General features: G+C 41.6%; 1 protein-coding gene across 1 annotated transcript in view; it reads right to left on the bottom strand.

Annotated features, from left to right (window-relative positions):
* Positions 1-5,856: 5,856 nt before the first annotated feature.
* The window catches only part of PIK3C2B (phosphatidylinositol-4-phosphate 3-kinase catalytic subunit type 2 beta), a 130,578-nt gene continuing 115,637 nt past the window's right edge, over positions 5,857-20,797 (bottom strand). The window contains 7 exon segments of the mRNA XM_030221025.1: positions 5,857-8,627; positions 8,629-8,646; positions 10,258-10,386; positions 12,482-12,513; positions 12,516-12,587; positions 14,067-14,148; positions 15,489-15,606. Coding sequence (XP_030076885.1) covers positions 8,457-8,627; positions 8,629-8,646; positions 10,258-10,386; positions 12,482-12,513; positions 12,516-12,587; positions 14,067-14,148; positions 15,489-15,606 — 622 coding nt within the window. The 3' untranslated portion in view covers positions 5,857-8,456.

Genomic DNA, 20,797 nt, shown 5'->3' on the forward strand with positions numbered 1-20,797 from the left:
TGTGATTGGGTTATCTGGTCTCTTCCTATCATGCTCTGGATGCTCTGGCTCTTCTCACTCCCCGTTCTGTAAGGCATAGTACCAAACCCTGACCTTGGCTGACCTCTAGAAGCCGCTACCTACGTTCCTGTGCCCCTGCTGACTTCATGCATTTCAAATTCTTCACTTGCCAAACAGTGGCGTAGCTACCTGGGGCCATAGGAGCCAACTTTTCAAAATTATTGTAGGAGCTAAGCCCAATGGAAATAACCCCTTCCTGGACACATACAAGGAATTTTCTCAATATTGGGGGTGCTCAAGCACCCACAAAGTCGGCTCCTATGCGTGGGGCCACAGGGACCTGGGCCCCCATAGATTTGGCCCTCGCCCCCTGCCGATGACCCTCTCGACCCCCGCCTCCGTCCCCACCTCTGTCGCCGTGGGCTACCTTTGCTGGCGGGGGACCCCAACTCCCCGCCAGCCGAGGTCCTCTTCTTCCGGCGCAAGGCTTTGTTCTGTTTCTGAGTCCGACGTCCTGCACAGCTATGAGCGAAACATGAATTCGTGTCGGTGACAATACATCTCCAATATTGACCTCATGTTTAGAATGAATGGAAAGCTAAGCTAAAGCTAAGTATTTATTACATTGGAATTGTTTTAGAAAAATTACACTGAGAATAAAATATGGACTAAATACTAAAAATAACTTTGAAAAGATGGATTGATGATTACATACACATCCTATAAATTGCTTGGCTCAAATTATTTAGCCATATGGATTTATGTATGCATATCTAATAGATCCAACAAAGAATTGCTGCTCCTGAGTGATAAATATATAGGAAGCTGTAAGAAGCTGGGCGTATGAATAATAATTGTGTTAGCCCCCTTCTTTATATGACTGTGAAATAGTGCACTGTGAACTACAGTTAATAACTACTAAGCCAAAAAAAGTGTCCTAAATGACCAGATGACCACTGGAGAAATAAAGGAATAACCGCCCTTTGTTCCCTTTGAATTGATACAGGACTCTACCTTGAAGGATCTTATCTTGCACATGTTTTTTTTTCTGGTGACTTTCTGTTCAGAAGAAGAGTGTCTGAGTTGCCGGCTTTATCTTGTTTGGGAACTAGTTTTATTCTTTTTGGAGGAAAAAGTGGTTCTTAGGCCAGTTCCTTCTTTTCATCCTAAAGTAGTTTCGCTGTTTCACCTTAACAATCGGTCTCCTTGTCAGTCTGGTACTGGGCATCACCATGTCTGTTGTCATAGGTTGGATGTGGGACAGTTGCTCTATTATTTGTCAAGGACCAGTGAGTTTAAGTCAGACATTTTGTACTCTTTGGTGGTCCCAAGAAGGGTGATCTCAAAGGCTACTGCTGCATGCTGTATTAAGGAGGCAATTACATCAGCACACATTCTGTTGCACAGAACAGTTCTCTCGGTTCTCAAGGCTCATTCAACTCAATGCCAAATAACATCTTGGGCAGAACACAGACTAATTTCAGTTTAAGAGATTTGCAGGGTGGCAACTTGGTCATCATTGCATTTCTTTCGGGCTCATTTTCAAAGCACTTAGCCTCCCAAAGTTCCATAGAAACCTATGGAACTTAGCCTCCCAAAGTGCTTTGAAAATATGCCTCTTTGTCATACATTAGAGGCTAGATGTGCAGGCAAAAGCTAGATGCTGCTTTTGGGGCCTATGGGGCTCATTTTCAAAGTACTTGGACTTACAAAGTTCCATAGCTACCTTTATGTAACTTTGTAAATCTAAGTGCTTTGAAAATACGTCTCTATGTGTTGTCAGCAGTTGGTGCTAGTTCCTGCCCTTGAAAAATAGTCTTTTGGTGTATTCCAAGTGCCTTGACTGGACTGGAGGGATGATAAGGAAGGTAAGTTAGGTCCTACCTGCTAATTTTCTTTCCTTGAGTTCCTCCAGACCAGTCCAGAACCTACCTAAGATCTCAGTTCTAAATAGCTGTGCAAATGTGTGGTTTAGGGGATGTTGAATTGGTTCACTTCTGTTTGTAGTTCTGTTAAAATTGACACTTCAAATGTTTACAGTATGTCAGTTGTTAGGTTTCTTGTAGTGTTTATAGGGAGTTATATTCACTGCTTTGTTAAGAACATAGTTGGCTGTTGCTGGGCTGCACAGAATGCTGTATAGAGTGATGTCATAATTTAGTAGTTCTCAGACTCCACTTGCTGACAAGAAAGCATATACCCAAGCATCTAGACTAATCTGTAGTCTTTATTTCCCCTCTTTTTACTTCATCTACCTATGGTTTTTCATCTTTCCTCACCCTTATTCTCACCTTTCACCACGTTCGACCACCTAAACTTCCGGAAAAAAACTAACCTATTTAAAAAGGCATACCCTACCAACCCATCATAAATGCATGAATGCTGCAATATAACAAACCTAAAGTACAAATGGACATAGCACAACTCTTCCGTTGAACGATTCCCTAGTGTGGCTGTGCCACATGAACTTTATCTTACCACAACATCACTTTGTATTTGTTTACACCAGAGTATGCAAACGCCTCTCCGGTACTATTGTAAGCCACATTGAGCCTGCAAATAGGTGTGAAAATGTGGGATACAAATGTAACAAATAAATAAACTCTATCCTCTCCCCTTTCCATCCAGCAGCTCCCCTTTCTCTTCTACTATCCAGTGTCTTCCCTTTCTCTCTCCATCCTTCCACCCATCTACCCTCTCTCCCATCCAGTGTCTCCCACTCTCTCTCTATCCTTTCCATTCAGTGTGTCCCCTCTCTCACTCTATTCTTCCACTGTGGTGGTATGCAGCAAAAACTGGAATTGTTGGAAAATCAGATGTGTGTGTGCAACCTTTATTAACTTTTCTAAGATCACCTAGGGAATTGTTTAGAAAATTAATGTTAGAAGTTTTAAAACTGCCTGCTGAAACATTGCCATATACTATCTGCCCTCTAAGAAGTGGCATGCGTGTAATTCTGCTGGAGTAATGTCCAATGAAGAGGAGGAATTAACATTTCCAGATAGTTTAACATTTAACTGAGATATTGGAGCCATCTCTGGAGTAGTGGGCATTCTTGCTACCCTCCTTGTGTCTTTTGTTTTTGAAGTGGATAAAAATCTTGCGCTGAAAATGTATTTCAAGAATTATACAGCTTTATTCCTTGGACAAAAAATGTGTTGTTTTCCTGATGCATTACAGAGACTCAGGAACGGCGGAAGCTTTTCCTGACTCTCCGCTCTAGCATTCTTCAAGCTGATGAAGAACTTTTTCTCTGTTTCCTTCAAAATATTTGATAAAATTACAGAATGTGCGTTATGTTTTTTATGATCCAGGACAACTTAAAAATGTTCTAGATAACAAATTTCCTACCCAAATTGGAGAAGAGATTCTCATAGAAGCCTCAGGTGTATAAAGAGGCTAGGTTTGATGAACATAATGTATAAATCTAGACTCTCAGCATTTCTTAGTATATTTTTTCTTGAGAAAGTATCCCTCCTAAAATTCTGTGGTTTTGTTCCCCTCCTCCTTAGGGACTGAAGAGGATTTTAAACTTTTTTTTTTTGTCTCTTACAAATTTTACCTTAATATATATTACTTGTTTGAGTTTGGAACCTATTTACCTATCAAGATGCCATTTCTTGTTTACATTATATTAAATTGCTAATAAAATAAAATTTAAAAAAAAGAATGAGCAGGACAAGGAGATCGGATCGGAAGAGGTAGGGACAGGGGCTGAGAGAAAAGGATGAGAGCATAAGGGGGAAGTACCATAATGGTGCTCTGAGGGAAGCAGCAAGTGAGACAAGCTCCAAGGCTGTCATCTGGAATGGGGAAGAAATGCAAGGGGACTTCCCCTCAGCAATCGATGCTTTTCTGGCAAGCTACCATCTCAGAGCTACTAAATTACCAATTTTATTGCTGGACAGCTCACTGGGATGTTTGAAGCTGCATCCTTTGGGAAGGCAGAAACAATGTTGAGCCTGGTCCTGAGAAGCTCCATCACCTCCATGTTTGGTGTCTCCACAGCAGAACTGCATCCTTATCCACTGCAGGATGGTGGACCTGTTGCTGAGGGGAGTCACTGCCTGGGAGTACTGACACCTGGAACAGCTTCTATGGAGCAGAGGGTTCCAGAAGTCAAAAGAAAGATGGTGGGGGAAAACTGTTAGTACAGCAGTTCAATTTAGAGCAAAAGAATCTGTAACCTTTGATAAAAATTTCTCCTTTGGAGAAACCAGCTACAGTAATTCTGAGTTCTTTGAGGGAGGCAATTACTGTTTTGCATAACTCTATTACAGCTTTGATTATCTGTTGTGTTTGCTAATCAGAAAAGTTCTTCAGAAATATCTGTGACATTTTTACAAACCGGATAAGTCAGAGGTGCAAGTGACTGAGATGTGTAATGTTCAGTTAGCCTTGATTATGGGTAAGTTGCAAAGTTCACAGGAAGTTTAAAACTATAGAACATTCTCAGTGTTATCTTAACATCTCTTGAATTTTCCAAAACATCCTATTTTACCTCCTATGGATTTACTTAAGAAATATGTAGAGGAGGTGCTGACTAAACCTAAAGAAGCATTACCTCCTTTTGCAAAAGTGTATTTTATCCCCCCCCCCCCCCACACAAGGAACAGTACAGGGAGAAGCTGCTTCTAAGATGGATGTGGATCTGACACAGGATAGTTTGGATTTTTCCTTGAACAATCTGACTCAGAAGTGGTTATTTGTGCTACTTTGATCGTGATGTTTGTTTTCCGCTGTGATCATTTTCTGCATCTTTATTTCAACAATAGAAATATATTGTTTATGGGTCACAAGCTTTGGATTTTTCCAGATTTAGCTAAAGCCGTACAGCAACAAAGGGAGACATTTCTTGTACTCCAACAACAAATCCATTCCGTGGCTGGAACTTTTCATCTACGATTTCCTTGTAAATGTCTGACAGTGATTTCCTTTACAAGATATACATTTTTTTTTCCAATTCAGATCAACGACAATTTTTCACAGACTGTTAACAACAGGTGCTTCTGGCTCAGGATAATGGAGCTGAGAAATAAGTTTGGAGCAGTATAAAATATTGTTTGTATTGGTTCCTTCAGAACAGCTTTCTTTTTTTTTTTTTTAAATAATGGGAATCCCATAGCTTCAGAGGTCTTATCATTTTGATTTCTCTCTCCTGTTTGTGAACTATGTAGAGCACTGTTCATTTTCCTGACTGTTGGATAATTTCTAACTGTATTATTAATATTGCTAAATTTATGCTTTTCTGTTCAAGTTGTTACTTGTAAAATTAACACTAAATGCAAATAAACTTTTTTAAAAAGCATCCTTTTTTAAAAAGTTTATTTGCATTTAGTGTTAATTTTACAAGAGGAAGTGGTTTGCTGGGATAGTGTGGAGCTAGAGAAGGAACAGTTGGGGAGAAGCTGCTAAGAAAGAGATGTGTTGGTGACTAGGAGAATGCGAGAGCTGATGCTGTGGGGAAATACAAGTATTGTTTTGGCAATATATTTGTGTTATGTAAATGTTATGTGTTTGATTCAACCAGAAGATACCAAACAATATGCTGCAAAACCACCAGATAAACAAGAGATTTGTTTTAACCTTTAAAGAACCCCTAATAATTAACTGGAAAATAAATATCTAACTTTACAATTTATGAACATCTAAAACACCTAACTGTGATTAACATTTTGTTACCATGTTAGGTGTGCATGGGTAAGACAGACTGTGTATTATTTATTTGTTTGGATTTGGCTCACACTGGTGAGTTACATTCAGGTACAGCAGGTATTTTCCTGTCCCTGGAGGGCTCACAATCTGTTTGTCCCTGAGGCAGTGGAGGCTTAGGTGACTTGCTCAAGGTCACAAGAAGCTGCAGTGGGATTTGAACCGGGCTTCTCTAGTTTTCAGCCTGCTGCTCTAACCATTGGGCTACTACTCTAGTCTACATGCCAATCCCCTTTCTGAATGTTATAGTTGACTTTGCATTGTCGTTTTTTTTCATTTTTCATATTCATTTAAAATATGTACAGTCCCATTTTAGATAAAATGTAGAAATCAGAATTGATATGTCCAGGCTTGGATGTCTACAGTTTCAGTAGTATTTTAGAAAAGGATCTGCTGAAGTAGAGCATCTTCTACAAATACACATTTGAAGCGGAAGCAGCCATTTTACAAAGATACAAGTTGAAAAGTGGAATGGAGAATGTGGCAACTTCCACATGCCTGTAGGTATTTCATAACTTGGATGTGTAAGTCATGAAACACCAACTGGCTTGCGTAGCTTACACGTGTAAGTCACAAACTACCTACTTGAATGTATGTTGTATGTGTAAGTTCTGCAACACCAACTTGTGTACCTGCCATTTTGCAAACTTACATATACTCATGTTGCTCATTAACAAGAGAGCCTGCAATCTTTATTTTCATTTTAGAGTGGGAAATAAAAAGTGGGAGGTTAAGAGGGTACAAATCTCCACATCTGTAAGGGAGCAGCTGTAAATCCTGAAGTTGAGATAGTAGGACATACATATGGAATCCCTTTCTGAAATAGGGAATACACAAGTAGATTTTGGTTTCACCCAAGCCCTGCTCCCTTTCAATCATATACACACAGTCCAGTTATATATGTGTAAATATCATCTTTCTAAAATTGGGGTTTACACATATGCGATATACACATGTAAATTGCGAATCGGGCTTCTAAAATAAGAACCAGATATATATAATTTATTTTTGTGAGAATGAATTGATATATCCACACCAGTCATTTTTGAAAAACTGTGTATATATTTTATGTTTTGTTTTTAGAGATTGCTGAATTGTTTTTTCATACTGTGGTTCACAGCACATTATTAATTATATATTTAAAATGGGGCTGTCTATGCCATCTGGTGGGGACCTGCTGTTGTGGCTCTGGTTGCAAAGAACAGCTGTTTTCTGTCAGCTGTGTGTATCTTTTAAAGAGCACCTGCAATGCTGTGGTAGATGGGCTGGATGGCAGAGCTCATGAGCAGGAAGAGGATGGAAAAGTGCTGGGTTTGCGATGGGGATATAGAGAGTGATGGGGTTATCTTTGTTGAATATTGGATAGGTGACAGTTTTATGTACTGAACTTCTGATCGTGCTGTTTGTAACTTTTATTATGATACTCTATTTTTATTTTATTTATGATATTGTTTGATAACTATTTTTGGACTCTGTAGAGTGGTGAATCAGTTTTAATGATAAGCTTATAACAGATTGGATCATATTTAGGAATGCATACACCTGATATAACATCCCCCCAACTGTTTAGTTAAGCAACTATGATTGAATGAATTTCTTTTTAAAGCTAGTTATACTTAACTGTCACCATCACCTCTGTGGCAATATGAAACAGATGTAGACCAAAATTGAGAATTTGTGTGTTCCTTTGTGGCAGGGCAGGGTGGTTCTACATTTTTCTCTCTTTACAAACATTTCAGTGTGATCCTTCACATTATTCAGTAGACAAGTTCTCTCAAATATATTAACCCCTGTGATTGAAATGCTCCACTTGTCACCTAAAACTTTCTGCTCTTAAATTCCTTACAGTGGACCAGACTCCTTCTAGGAATGAAGTAACATCAGCCTATCACTGTGCAGAGTGACTCTTGGTTGCTGATTTTCTTTATGTTTGCAGAAGAAAGCTAAAGCTCCACTAAAGGAAGTCAGGATGTGTCACAAACTGCACGCAGGGATATAGGTGGAAGGTCAAGTATTGCACCTCCTAGTTCTAGGCTTGTCTTCTTGTTCTGTGGAAACCTAGAATAGAAAACGTTCTATCCTTGTATAAGCAGCTCTCCTTTGGAAGCAATTTTCTGAAGAGACAACACTAGGGAACCAAGCACAGCCCATGCCCTCCAAATACAAATTTGTAAAGAAAGGGTGAGCTTGTTCACCAGATGTGTCCTTATGCCTCTTCCCTTTAAAATTCACTATAGTTTGAACGTTCTTTAAAAATAAAGTCATTATAATAATACAGGCTTAGAAAAAGATCATTAAGAACCTTATCTACAGTAGAAAAAAAACTCCTCTCTCATCACACTCCTGTTCCTTCATGAAATAATCCACATCTTATTTTTAAAATAAAAATAAAGATATTAACAGACACAGAAATTCCAAGATTATTCCCCATTCCCAGTCCTAGTTCCCTTGACACAAGGTAAACATAATCTTCTGCAGTGTTTCCAGCCACAAGGGGTTAGAATTCCGCACCATGACTGAATCCTCAGTCTCTGTATCAAATCCTTTATCTAGAAAGGAAAGAAGCTCTCACTCGCTTGTTCTTTCTCTAATTCCCTTGGAAAAAAAAATCAGACCATCATGTTGAATAAATCCTCTTACAGCGTTGTTCTAACATCTGATGGCCTTATGAAAATACAAGGCATCGTGGGTCCTGTCACCATCCTAGAGGGCAGGCTGTTCACGTGTGTCCTTGCTCCGTATCATCACATGGTACCCTGGCTCTTAGAACCCAGTTGGAACCAACACACGTTTTCCTTTGTCAGGTTCAGATCCCGAAGTTTGATGCTGACCTCTCCAAGTAGGATATTCTCCCAAAATCCTTCCTCACTCAACACGCTCAGATGAATCTCATGCTGCTGGAGGTCTCCTTTGGGGAATCCCATCATAAACCAACTGCAACACAGGGGTAGTAGAGAGGAAGAAAAATAATTATAAGATAGTAGCTATCCCTGAGTTAACCAGATCATTACTTATTTCCTCTGTAATTAATTCATCACATGACATCACCTCTACTCAGCTCAAAGACTTCACTGAAGCCAAGCACAGGGGAAAGAAAAAATGAACTTGAAATGAAATAAAGACAAACATAAAAAAGACGGCGACTCCACCAGGTTTTCTGGTATGATTTTTATTGGGAATTACCGACAATCCACGCCCAAAAAAATCCAACAACAACAAAAATCCCCAAAAGTGATTGTGGCAGCCATTTTGATGCCAGAGCCTGCATGGGCAGGAGTGATTGGGGATCACTCTTGCCCAGAAGATCATGAGACCACCAGGGCATGTGACAGTAGGCCTGGAAAGGGACAGCCTACACGGTGTGGGGAGGGGAGGGGGGGGAAAGAAATCAGCAATATTAGTCCGTGACCCAGAAGCTATAGTGCCTACATAGCTAAGTGCCCAAAGAAAGAACTGCATAGAAAGCTGTCCAATCAGACAGCTTAGCTACGGGGCACTGGTACTGAATATTGTAGGGCCCACATACCTCCCGGCTCCTCATTGACTCTGCCCCCAAACACCTCTGTGCTGGCCGGTTCTTGTTAATGCCGTTAGAGATGACATTCAGTGGCACTGCCAGTTTAAATATTGGTGGTCGACCTGTTGAGTGTGATTTAAGCAGACAGTGCCTCTCCTGTCTGTTTAAATCACTCTGAATATTTTTATTATTATTTTTCATAATAAACAATTACATCAACCATTGACTCCACAGAGTATATTACACATGTATATCTTCTGCGTGGCAGGTATAAATTTGAGCATTAAAATATACATGGGCCTTCCATTACAAAATCAAGCCCATTATGTGCATTTGTATGAACTGCGCCTACTATTAAATAAATCTCCAGGTTTCAAAGGTCATCTTATAAAATATTGTCAGTAATTAAATATATTGTATAACCATTGCCTCCATTCTTTCTTAACTGCACGTGAACTCATTGCTAGTGCAAGTTAACACATGTTATTTAACACAGATCCCATTGTTAGTAATGAGACCTATTTACTAAGTACATGTGCTAAATCGCCTTAATGCGCATCAGTAAATCTAACTCCCGAGGCAGTGGATAATCTAGTGACTTGTTCAGTTTCACAAAGAACTTCAGTGGGATCTGATCCCTAGTGTCCTTTGGTTCTCAACCAGCTGCTCTGACCACTAGGCTACTCCTTCATCTAAATGAAAAATCACAATTTATAAACCTTGAAAAATGGAATCCTCTCTCTTGGGTAAGATCATGTTAACAGTCGGACAACAAACAGTGCATGCGTTGTCAAAGTTCAACACACATTAGTAAATCTAGCCCTTAAGACTGTAAACCTTCTGAGGAGCATAAAATAACATCCACGTACAATAAGTAACTTTGCTTGAGCTACCAATGAAAAGGCATCAGCTAAATGCAAAATAATAATAACAGTAATAACAATTGTCCTCAGTATTGGGGAGAAGAGAACAGCGTATGGTTCACTCAGTATTGCATAGAAGAATAACTAGCTAATAGAGAAACATACCATTTCATTGTAGGTGGGGTTGCATGTTTTTCGAGCTACTTTAGTTTTTCTCTTTGTTGTCTTCTGTGGGTCAGGTAACAGATAAATTTTCACATAAGGATCAGGGTCATTCCCATCTTGAAGTGGTTGCTACAAAGGACACGTCAAATTAGAGATTCAAATTAAAACATACAAATATGGATGGTGAGAGCTATTTTTCAGTCCCTTGAATAGCGTTAAGTTCACGGGAAAACTACTATGGGAGGAAGCACAAACTGAATTCAATCAGCAAGCTCGTTAAGTGCTGTGTATTTTGGAGGAGGAGAAGAAGTAACTTTTCCTCCCAAATCTTGTTGAGGAACTTCATGTGATGACTCCATTGTACTATAACCAAATCTCAGCAAGGCAACCTAGAGAGGCAGTAGGGGTAGGAAGTCATGTAAAGGATATGGTTGGCTGTACATCACCGAGGATGAAAAGGTGCCCACCCATAGCTTACACACTAGGGCTAATGATGGTGGTAGTAAAACACAGAAGAACTGTCCTCCACAACACGAAGAACACCAGACACTGTGAAGGTGATGAATAGCAATAAATCAAGATGGCAAGGTTTGAATGGCAGAACCAAGAAACCACATGAATCGTGTTTCAGCTGTGAGGCCTTCCTCAGAGGTCTTTGAGAAACTGCCACAGCATCGCTAAAAGTTGGTTGCCACAGTTTAAACACTCATAAAATAGTATAAGAATGATATCACGGATCGTAAGTAATGGTCAAGTATAAAACAACAGTGAAGGGAGCTAATGAATGTCAGACAAACAGTCAAACTTTGGACAAGCTGCAGCAGTGAATCTTGGCAAAAAGCCAATGTAAATGCAGTGCAATCTGGAGACTAACAGCATTTATCTCCAAAGATTACTTGGTAGCATCAAAACCTTGAGAAGATAGCATCCATGATACAGTAATAGGCCATATGAAGGTGTTCACAGACCCACAGCAGCAGGATATAAACCAGAGATAATATATTGATACTATGATACAAATCCTTATTGTAATTACAGAGGGTACCATAAAGAGATCACTAAAAAAAGGAAGAAAAATATCAAACAAAAGCAGCAGGAGGAGTGATGTCAGTTTTCTGAATGGATGCCTGAGTTTAAGCTCCTGGCCCTAGCCCACTATATTTAGCTATTATCCCACACCATTGGCTTGTCTAGAAGCTTGGCTGTGGTTTTCTGCTTACTGATATGGCACAAAAGTACTATGCATTCTGTTTTCTACAGCTAATTAACAAAGGAAAAGCTGCCAAGGGCAGCTGATGCAAATATATGATCCCGGACTGGACATATTAAAACAGCTAAGCAATGCTGCAGAGAGAAAACTAAAGAGAGAGAAAAAGGGATTTGGGGCAAGGGGTGCAGAAGAGAGGTGCGGGAGCATATGAGCGGTGAGGCGCAGCCTAGTGGGCAGAGACAGGAGGAGGGTGAGGCTGGCAGTGGAGTTCCTGGCCTGCATCGAGATTGATAGGTATGGTTGAGGGAATGATTACTGAAGCTGAACCTTGGGAAAAAAGCTTGAGAAGGAAAATTAGAAGGCCATAATCCATCTATTCATATTACAGAAATAAACCAAATTCAGTGCCGAGCAGCAAAAACTGTTTACCGAGAGAATTTTACCAGAAAAAAAAGTAGAAAGACAATGGCTCCTCTTGGAAAACATGTATTGAAGGACAATAATGGTAAGGAATAAGAGAGAAGGATGAGAGAAAAATAGGAAAATGGAAGGACAGACATGAAGACCAGAGAGGGAGAAGGCATATTCATCCTTTGGTCACTGGATGAAATTGACTGGATATTCAACTCAAATGAGCTACACCAAATACCTGGTCAAAGTTGGCCAGTAAAATTTCAGACAGTTATTGGCCAGCCAAAGTTAACAGAGTGAATATCAGCCTCGAAGGCCACAGTTTGAAGTTGTGTCCTGGGAAAGTCTGTAAATTACCTCTTTTCAACTAGGTAAACTTTGTATGTGCAATGGACACAATTTCAAGGTTTGTCCACTACCTTCCAAAGTTAACTGGACCAACCTTGAATATGGACCTCAAAGTGATTAGTACAGGGAAAGGATGAAATAATGAAGAAAGCTATAAGCACAAGAGTGGAGAAAAGAAAACAGCACTAAATAAGTTCAAAGGGGAAAAAAAAAAAAACTAAGGTTGATGAGTCGTCTGTGTGTTCCAATACGTACCAGGTCCCGAATGTGCATCACCATTATAAAAGCTTATCGTTCTTGTAGGAAATGGAGAGTTTGACTTCACCTCCAACCTTCCCAACTGGTGGAGACCATGCAGCATCTACAAAGGTGAAATAGCAAAATCATTTAAACGAGGAAACTCCAATCCAAGGAATGCTTATGCCACATTGATGGTTATGTTGAATAGATGTAGTGTGTTTCACATCAAGACATAAAACATGCTTCACACATGCAAAAAGCTTCACAAAAATTACCTCTATATTATTTAGACTTTTCATCACACCTTTTTAGTAGTAGCTCAAGGTACATTGGTTATTTCCCTGTCTTTGGAGGGCTCACTATCTAATTTTGACCTGAGGCAATGGAGGATTAAGTGACTTGCCCAAGATCACAAGCAGCAGCGCAGTGGGATTTGAACTGGCCACCTCTAGACGTCAAGACGGTGCTCTAACCACTAGGCCATTCCTCCATTCCACAGAGTAGTAGGAAGTATTCCCCTTCAAAGTTTCATCAGCGTTGAGAATATTTTGCCCTTTCTCTTCCTTTTTACTGGTTTTAATCATCAGTCAAAATAGCCTGCGCAGGGGCCTCATTGAGGAGTGGGTGCTGACAGGGGGTGCCATGGTGGCAGGAGCTCTCTTTCCCTTACTCCTTGGAACTGAGAACATCTCTGCAGCATACCCAGTCCTCACCAGCAGTGACAGATGGGGGCTTTGAATCCAGATCACTCACACCACAGCACCGTCTAAGGCACTGAAACTAGTTCTTCCTGTCACCCATACATAAGAATTGCCATACTGGGACAGACCAAAGGTCAATCAAGCCCAGCATCCTGTTTCCAATCCAGGACAAAAATACATGGCAAAATCCCAAGAAAGTACAATACATTTTATGCTGCTTACCCTAGAAATAAGCAGTGGATTTTCCCCAAGTCCATTTTAATAATGGTCTATGGACTTTTCCTTTAGGAAGCCATCCAAACCTTTCTTAAACTCCGCTAAGCTAACCGCCTTTACCACATTCTCTGGCATCGAATTCCAGAGTTTAATTACACGTTGAGTGAAGAAAATTTTTCTCCGATTCGTTTTAAATTTACTACTTTGTAGCTTCATCGCATGCCCCCTAGTCCTAGTATTTTTGGGAAGAGTAAACGATTCGCGTCTATCTGTTCCACTCCACTCATTATTTTATAGACCTCTATCATATCTCCCCCTCAGCCATCTTTTCTCCAAGCTGAAGACTGTTTTACATTTCAAGACAGTTTATTTCTCACAGTTCCAAACTCTCAATGGGCTCTATAAGAACTACTTATGTTGGTGTATAATGACTGCTTTGATATATATATATTGGATATCCTGTTCCATGCATTTGTCTCCCCAGAGTGGGAAAAACCCCAAGGCTTTATAATGCTTATAATCCTTATTCAGGAAGTGAGAGTGGAAGAAAACCTCTCTTTTCGTTTCTTCCCAGCTGAAGACTCCATTAGGATAGAGATTCTCTTATTTGTTACCAGTTTTCTGCTCTCTAAATTCTGACATCTCCGCATCCAGGGAAAAAGCTCTGATCCTTCAGGCCTTACCTGGGGGTTTTGGAGTTGGGCAGCTGCCTGCATTTTTCTCATCTCGTGGGAGGGGATGGAAAAAGGTATAAACCAGATCACACTAGGGAGAGGAAACAAGTAGTTACTTGCCAATAATTAAGGAAAAGAAGGAGAGAAGATAGGTACAGTACATTCATATTGCACTTCTAGGTGGTAATACAATAAAACATGAATTAATAAATAGAACAAGCAAACATATGAAATTTAGTATAACAGTTTTCAAGGTGATCATGGACTTTATGTAATCATGATTCATTCCTAAGAAGTAGTGATGTTTGTGACATCGTGTAAAGCCACTTAAGTCAAAGATGGACTTTGTATATTACATTAAGGGAAAAAGTGTGTGTGATACAGCTCAATTGAAATGTCTTACACTAAGGACCAGTTTTCATGTTCTTTCTTTGTTGTCAAAACAAATGGTGTGGTGCAAAAACTTTACTGGTGAGTATCAAAACCTCAGCACAAATTGTGTTTCAGCTTAGGCCTCCATCAGGAGTCTGTACAAATACTCTCTTTTTAGTAAACATACAGAAACACAGGTATATTGAAATTTGAATCAACAATAGCACAAATACTGCACACAAGACACTAATCCAATTCATATGCAAAATGCATGAACTACTGCCATATGTATAGTGCTGTAAAACAGCTGTAATGTACTGGGGATGGACACATGCATAGGACTCCCCCTTATGCATATAACTTAGAATACTATAAGTTACACATGTATCTCTGACATTGAGTTGCAAACATTTAAACCAGCTCTATGGTGTAACCACTTGCGTCTAAATTTTAGGCATGCATTTTACCTGTTAGGCTAGTAATCTATATAGGAAAGCAGGCACCTATGTCCCCTTATGGAACATGCTTTTACAGGAGCCCTCCAAGCTCCTAACTTCTTTTCTGTGCCCTAAATCTGCCCCGTTGCCACCCATCTTTTATGTTGAATAATCAGCACATTTAGCCTCTTTTCTGCATTTTTCTAAAGTGTCTAATGTCTTCAGTCCCTAAGCATTCCTTTAGGGCTCAATATTCAAAGACGTTATGCTCCTAAATCGCCTTCTTTGAAAATTTACTAGGTTGAGTTTCACTAAACTTAAATTTAGAAGCATAAAAAGTGGGTAGCAACAGGGGCGGCTTTAGGGTGAGGAAAAAAGTTAGGAGCTTAGCTCTCATCTTCAGCAGGAGGCCCATAAATCTAAACAAATGAATGGCAGGGGTTCAATTTCTTACTGTAACTTTTAAGCTCTAACTTAAGATGAATTTTCAGCTGAAAACTTAAGGCTTCTAATTTTGGCTGAAAATAGGGTACAGATTTAGGAGCTGAGCCTTTTCTGAATATCGAGTGCATAATGTATATCACTTAATAACTACGTCAGAAATCTTGCAAGGGAAACATACCTCAGCCACCTCAGGTGCTGCATGAATCAAATGCCAAATATAACCATTCAACTCTTCCTTTCTCCTCTCTGCTGCAGCCTCTCCTCGTGATCGACCAATCACAAAGCGACTGGGAAAACTAAAATTGGGGTGAAAAATGATAAAGCTCTTCAGCAATTGAGGGGGGGGGGGGCTACTAACAGTGCTCAGGTGATTACAGACAGACATGCTCAGGTCAGATGAGAACATGAAATAAAACTGCCTCAGTGTTGAGGACAGGACACCAGAGCTCATTCTAACACGTAAATCTATTTATGGTTTAAGACAAAATGTACAAGCCATGTTTGATGTCTTCTTCTTCTTCTGTTTTGTGTCATATGTCCCCAGATCAGGGCTTGAATGGGCAGATTGGCTGGATCACTGCAAAGATCTCCTATTAAACCTGGATTGTGAACTTGTGATTAGGGAATCTAAAGAACAAAGAGCAACTGGAGCTGGAATAATAAAAATCTCATGATTCAAATCTTGTAGTGTGGCCACAGGATTGCAGGACCTTATGCTTGTGCTGCTCGTGGACATTCTTCAGGATGGAGAGTAAACTTATGAGCCCCCTTACTGCCAATTTTCACAGAAAAGTGGCCCCATGAGCCATTCTATAACGGAGCGGGTAAGTGCTTTAGTGCATAATTGCACAGGTAGGCAAGGGTGGGGCATAGGCATGTCTCCCACTTAGATATGTATGGTGTGTTGCATGTTGCACTTCGGGCTTCTTTTGACCTGGCTTAAGTGGGCATGCCTAACTTTAGGTGTGCCAATGAGGTTTTATGCCAAAACTCTATAAGGAAATCTAGGTTAGAGAATGACACAGGGCCAAAATTTGTCCCCGTCCTGTCTCCATTCCCACCCTGTCCTGTCCCCGCAGGCCCTGTCTCCATCCCCGTAGGTTCTGTCCCCGTCCCCACCCCATGTTGCTACTCTTTGGGATTCCCTAGACTCTAGCTGAGTACTTTCATGATAAGGTTCAGAAGATTAACCTTGAATTCTCAACCAAGTCACTTCCACCTCTCCTTCACTTAGTCCATTCTCTCAACCCTCCAACCCCTGCCTCCTTTTCGGAAATTACTGAAGAGGAAACTGCACATTCTCTGATGACAAGCAGGCTGCTTGTTCTCACATGTGGGTCGACATCCGCGTCAGCCCAGGAAACAGCAGATTTTTCCCAGCAAAAATAAAAAGTTTTGCCAGAGTCTTCTGGCGCGTGAGCAGCGCATACCGCTCATGCACGGACGACTTCCCGCCCATTGCGCGAGCGTGTCCCTTCAGTTTTTGTCTGCAATGAGGTGACAGGATTTTGCGGTTCTCCTCATTTTTGGCCCAGGAACGAGAGGTATAACGACTATTTTTTTCTATTTCTCTGTTTTTTTAGTCATTTTCTTCTGAGCGTGGGGCACCCCCTCGGTGGATCTTTTTGCGCTCACATTAATCACAAGGTCCCTCAGTTCTGTTCCAGGCTTCAGGCCACGACAGACTAGCATCAGATGCCTTTCTCCTGCATTGGGGAACAGGCATCCTGTATGCGTATCCTCCCATACCTCTAGTAGGGAAGACTTTGCTGAAACTCAAGCAAGACTGCAGAACCATGATTCTGATTGCTCCCTTCTGGCTGCGTCAGATTTGGTTCCCTCTTCTTCTGGAGTTGTCCTCCAGGAACCGTGGAGATTGGAGTGTTTTCCAACCCTCATCACCCAGAATGAGGGGTTGCTTCTGCATCCCAACCTCCAGTCTCTGGCTCTCACGGCCTGGATGTTGAGAGCTTAGAACTCGCCTCCTTGGGTCTTTCAGAGGGTGTCTCCTGAGTCTTGCTTGCTTTCAGGAAAGATTCCATGAAGAGGTGTTACTCTTTCAAATGGAGGAGGTTTGCAGTCTGCTGTGACAGCAAGGCCCTAGATCCTCTTTCTTGTCCTACACAGACCCCGCTTGAATACCTTCTACACTTGTCAGAGTCTGGTCTCAAGACCAACTCCGTAAGAGTTCACCTTAGTGCGATTAGTGCTTATCATCACCGTGTAGAGGGTAACCATATCTCTGGACAGCCTTTAGTTGTTCACTTCATGAGAGGTTTTGCTTTTGTCAAAGCCCCCGGTCAAACCTCCACCAGTGTCATGGGATCTCAACATCATTCTCACCCAGCTGATGAAAGCTCCTTTTGAGCCACTGATTCTTGTCATCTGAAGTACTTGACCTGGAAGGTCGTTTTCTTGATGGCTGTTACTCAGCTCGTAATGGTCAGTGAGCTTCAGGCCTTGGTAGTGCATGCACCTTATATCAAGTTCATCACAACAGAGTAGTCCTCCGCACGCACCCTAAGTCCTGCCGAAGGTGGTGTCGGAGTTCCATCTGAACCAGTCAATTGTCTTGCCAACATTCTTTCCCCGTCCTCATACCCGCCCTGGCGAAAGAAGTTTGCATACCTTGAACTGCAAGAGAGCATTGGCCTTTTATGTGGAGCGGACAAAACCCTTCAGACAGTCCGCCCAGTTGTTTGTTTCTTTCGATCCCAACAGGAGGGGAGGCGCCATCGGAAAACGCACAATTTCCAATTGGCTAGCAGATTGCATTTCCTTAACTTATGCCGAAGCTGGGCTGACTCTAGAGGGCCATGTCACGGCTCATAATCTTAGAGCCATGGCTGCGTCAGTGGCTCACTTAAAGTCGGCCTCCATTGAAGAGATTTGCAAGGCTGCAACGTGGTCATCAGTCCACACATTCACTTCACACTACTGCCTTCAGCAGGATACCCGACGCGACAGTTGGTTTGGGCAGTCAGTGCTGCAGGATCTGTTCGGGGTTTAGAATCCAACTCCACCCCCCTAGACCCATTTTTGTTCTGTTCCAGGCTGCACTCTTAGTTAGTTGTTTATTTATTTATTTGTAACATTTGTATCCCACATTTTCCCACCCATTAGCAGGCTCAATGTGGCCTACAAAATACCGTAAATGCGAACGCCAAGTCCGGTAGGGTAACAAATATAGACTGAAATAGGGATTTGTTTATGGTTCAGGTCAATCTATGTTATGTCTCACAGTTGCGAGGCCCAATTGACCAATGTTCATTGTTTTGAGTGAGCCTGGTTGCTAGGGATATGTGTGAGAACAAGCAGCCTGCTTGTCTTCAGAGAAAGCGAAGATACTTACCTGTAGCAGGTATTCTCCGAGGACAGCAGGCTGATTGTTCTCACAAACCCCGCCCTCCTCCTCTTTGGAGTTGTTGTTAGTTTTTTGTTTGCTTTTTGATTTAACTGAGGGGGGCGGGAAGTCATCCGCACATGCGCGGTATGCGCTGCTCGCGCAACGGGCGGGAAGTCATCCGCGCAAGCGCACCAGAAGACTAGCAAAACTTTTTATTTTTGATGGGAAAAATCTGCAGTTTCCTGGACCAACGCGGGCGTCGACCCACATGTAAGAACAATTAGCCTGCTGTCCTTGGAGAATACCTGCTACAGGTAAATATCTTCACTTCTTCTTTCCTCCTCGAAACTAACTACCTGTTCCTCTGATCCTATTCCCACCCATCTACTTAACACTATCTCTCCTACTGACATCCCTTTATCTCTCATATCCTCAATCTTTCACTTTCCACTGCGACTGTTCCTGAAGCCTTCAAACATGCCGTAGTCACACCACTTCTTAAAAAACCTTCATTGGACTCTACCTGTCCTTCCAACTATTGCCCCACCTCCCTTCTCCCTTTCCTATCCAAGATACTTGCTGTTTACCACTGTTGTCTGAGATTCATCTCAAACTATTCTTGATCCACTTCAATCTGGCTTTCGCCCTCTTCATTCAATTGAAACAGCGCTTGCTCAAGTCTCCAATGACCTGTTCCTGGCCAGATCCAAAGGTCTCTATTCTATCCTCATCCTTCTCAATTTATCTGCTGCTTTTGACACTGTTGATCACGGCCTACTCCTTGATACGCTGTCCTCACTTGGATTTCAGGGCTCTGTTCATTCCTGGTTTTCTTCTTATCTCTCCCAGCGTACCTTTAGTGTATAGTGGATCCTCCTCTACTTCTATCCCATTGTCAGCTGGTGTACCTCAGGGATCTGTCCTTGGACCTCTTCTTTTCTCCATCTATACTTCTTCCCTTCGTACTCTGATCTCATCCCATGGTTTTCAGTATTATCTTTACGCTGATGACTCCCAGATCTATCTCTCCACACCAGAAATCTCAGCAGGAATCCAGGCCAAAGTATCAGCCTGCCTGTCTGACATTGCTGCCTGGATGTCTCAGCGCCATCTGAAACTAAACATGACCAAGACTGAGCTTCTCATCTTTCCCCCATTCTCTATTTCTGTGGATAACACTCTCATCCTTCCTGTCTCATCAGCTCGTAACCTTGGTGTCATCTTCGACTCCTCCCTCTCCTTCTCTGCACATACTCAGCAGACTGGTAAAACCTGTCGTTTCTTTCTCTATAATATCAGCAAAATTCGCCCTTTACTTTCTGAGCACGCTACCAGAACCCTCATCCACACTCTTATAACCTCTTGCTTAGACTACTGCAACTTTCTTCTCATAGGTCTCCCACTTAGCCATCTCTCTCCTCTTCAATCTGTTCAAAATTCTGGTGCACGACTTATATTCCGCCAGTGTCGCTATGCTCATATTAGCCCTCTCTTCAAGTCACTTCACTGGCTCCCTATCCATTTCTGCATACAGTTCAAACTTCTCTTATTGACTTGTAAGTGCATTCACTCTGCAGCTCCTCAGTACCTCTCCACTCTCATCTCTCCCTACATTCCTCCCCGGGAACTCAGTTCACTGGGTAAATCTCTCTTATCTGCACCCTTCTCCTGCACTGCTAACTCCAGACTCCGTTCCTTTTATCTTGCTGCACCATATGCCTGGAATAGACTTCCTGAGCAGGTACGTCAAGGTCCATCTCTGGCTGTCTTCAAATCTAGGCTAAAAGCCCACCTTTTTGATGCTGCTTTTAACTCCTAACCATTACTCACTTGTTCAGTACCCTTATTTTATCATCCCCACCTTAGTAATTTCCTTATCTCTTATTTGTCCTGTTTGTCTGTCCTAATTAGATTGTAAGCTCTGTCGAGCAGGGACTGTCTCTTCATGTTCAAGTGTACAGCGCTGCGTATGCCTAGTAGCGCTATAGAAATGATAAGTAGTAGTACTCTTTGGGGTTCTGTCAGGTACTAGTGGCCAATCAGGATACTGGGCTGGATGGACCATTGGTCTGACCCAGTATGGCTATTCTTATCTTATGCTCTTATTCTAGGGTTTGTAGACCTCTTACTAGTGACATGGA

The sequence above is a fragment of the Microcaecilia unicolor genome, chromosome 12 (assembly GCF_901765095.1).
Source record: "Microcaecilia unicolor chromosome 12, aMicUni1.1, whole genome shotgun sequence".
In the NCBI taxonomy this organism is placed as follows: domain Eukaryota; kingdom Metazoa; phylum Chordata; class Amphibia; order Gymnophiona; family Siphonopidae; genus Microcaecilia; species Microcaecilia unicolor.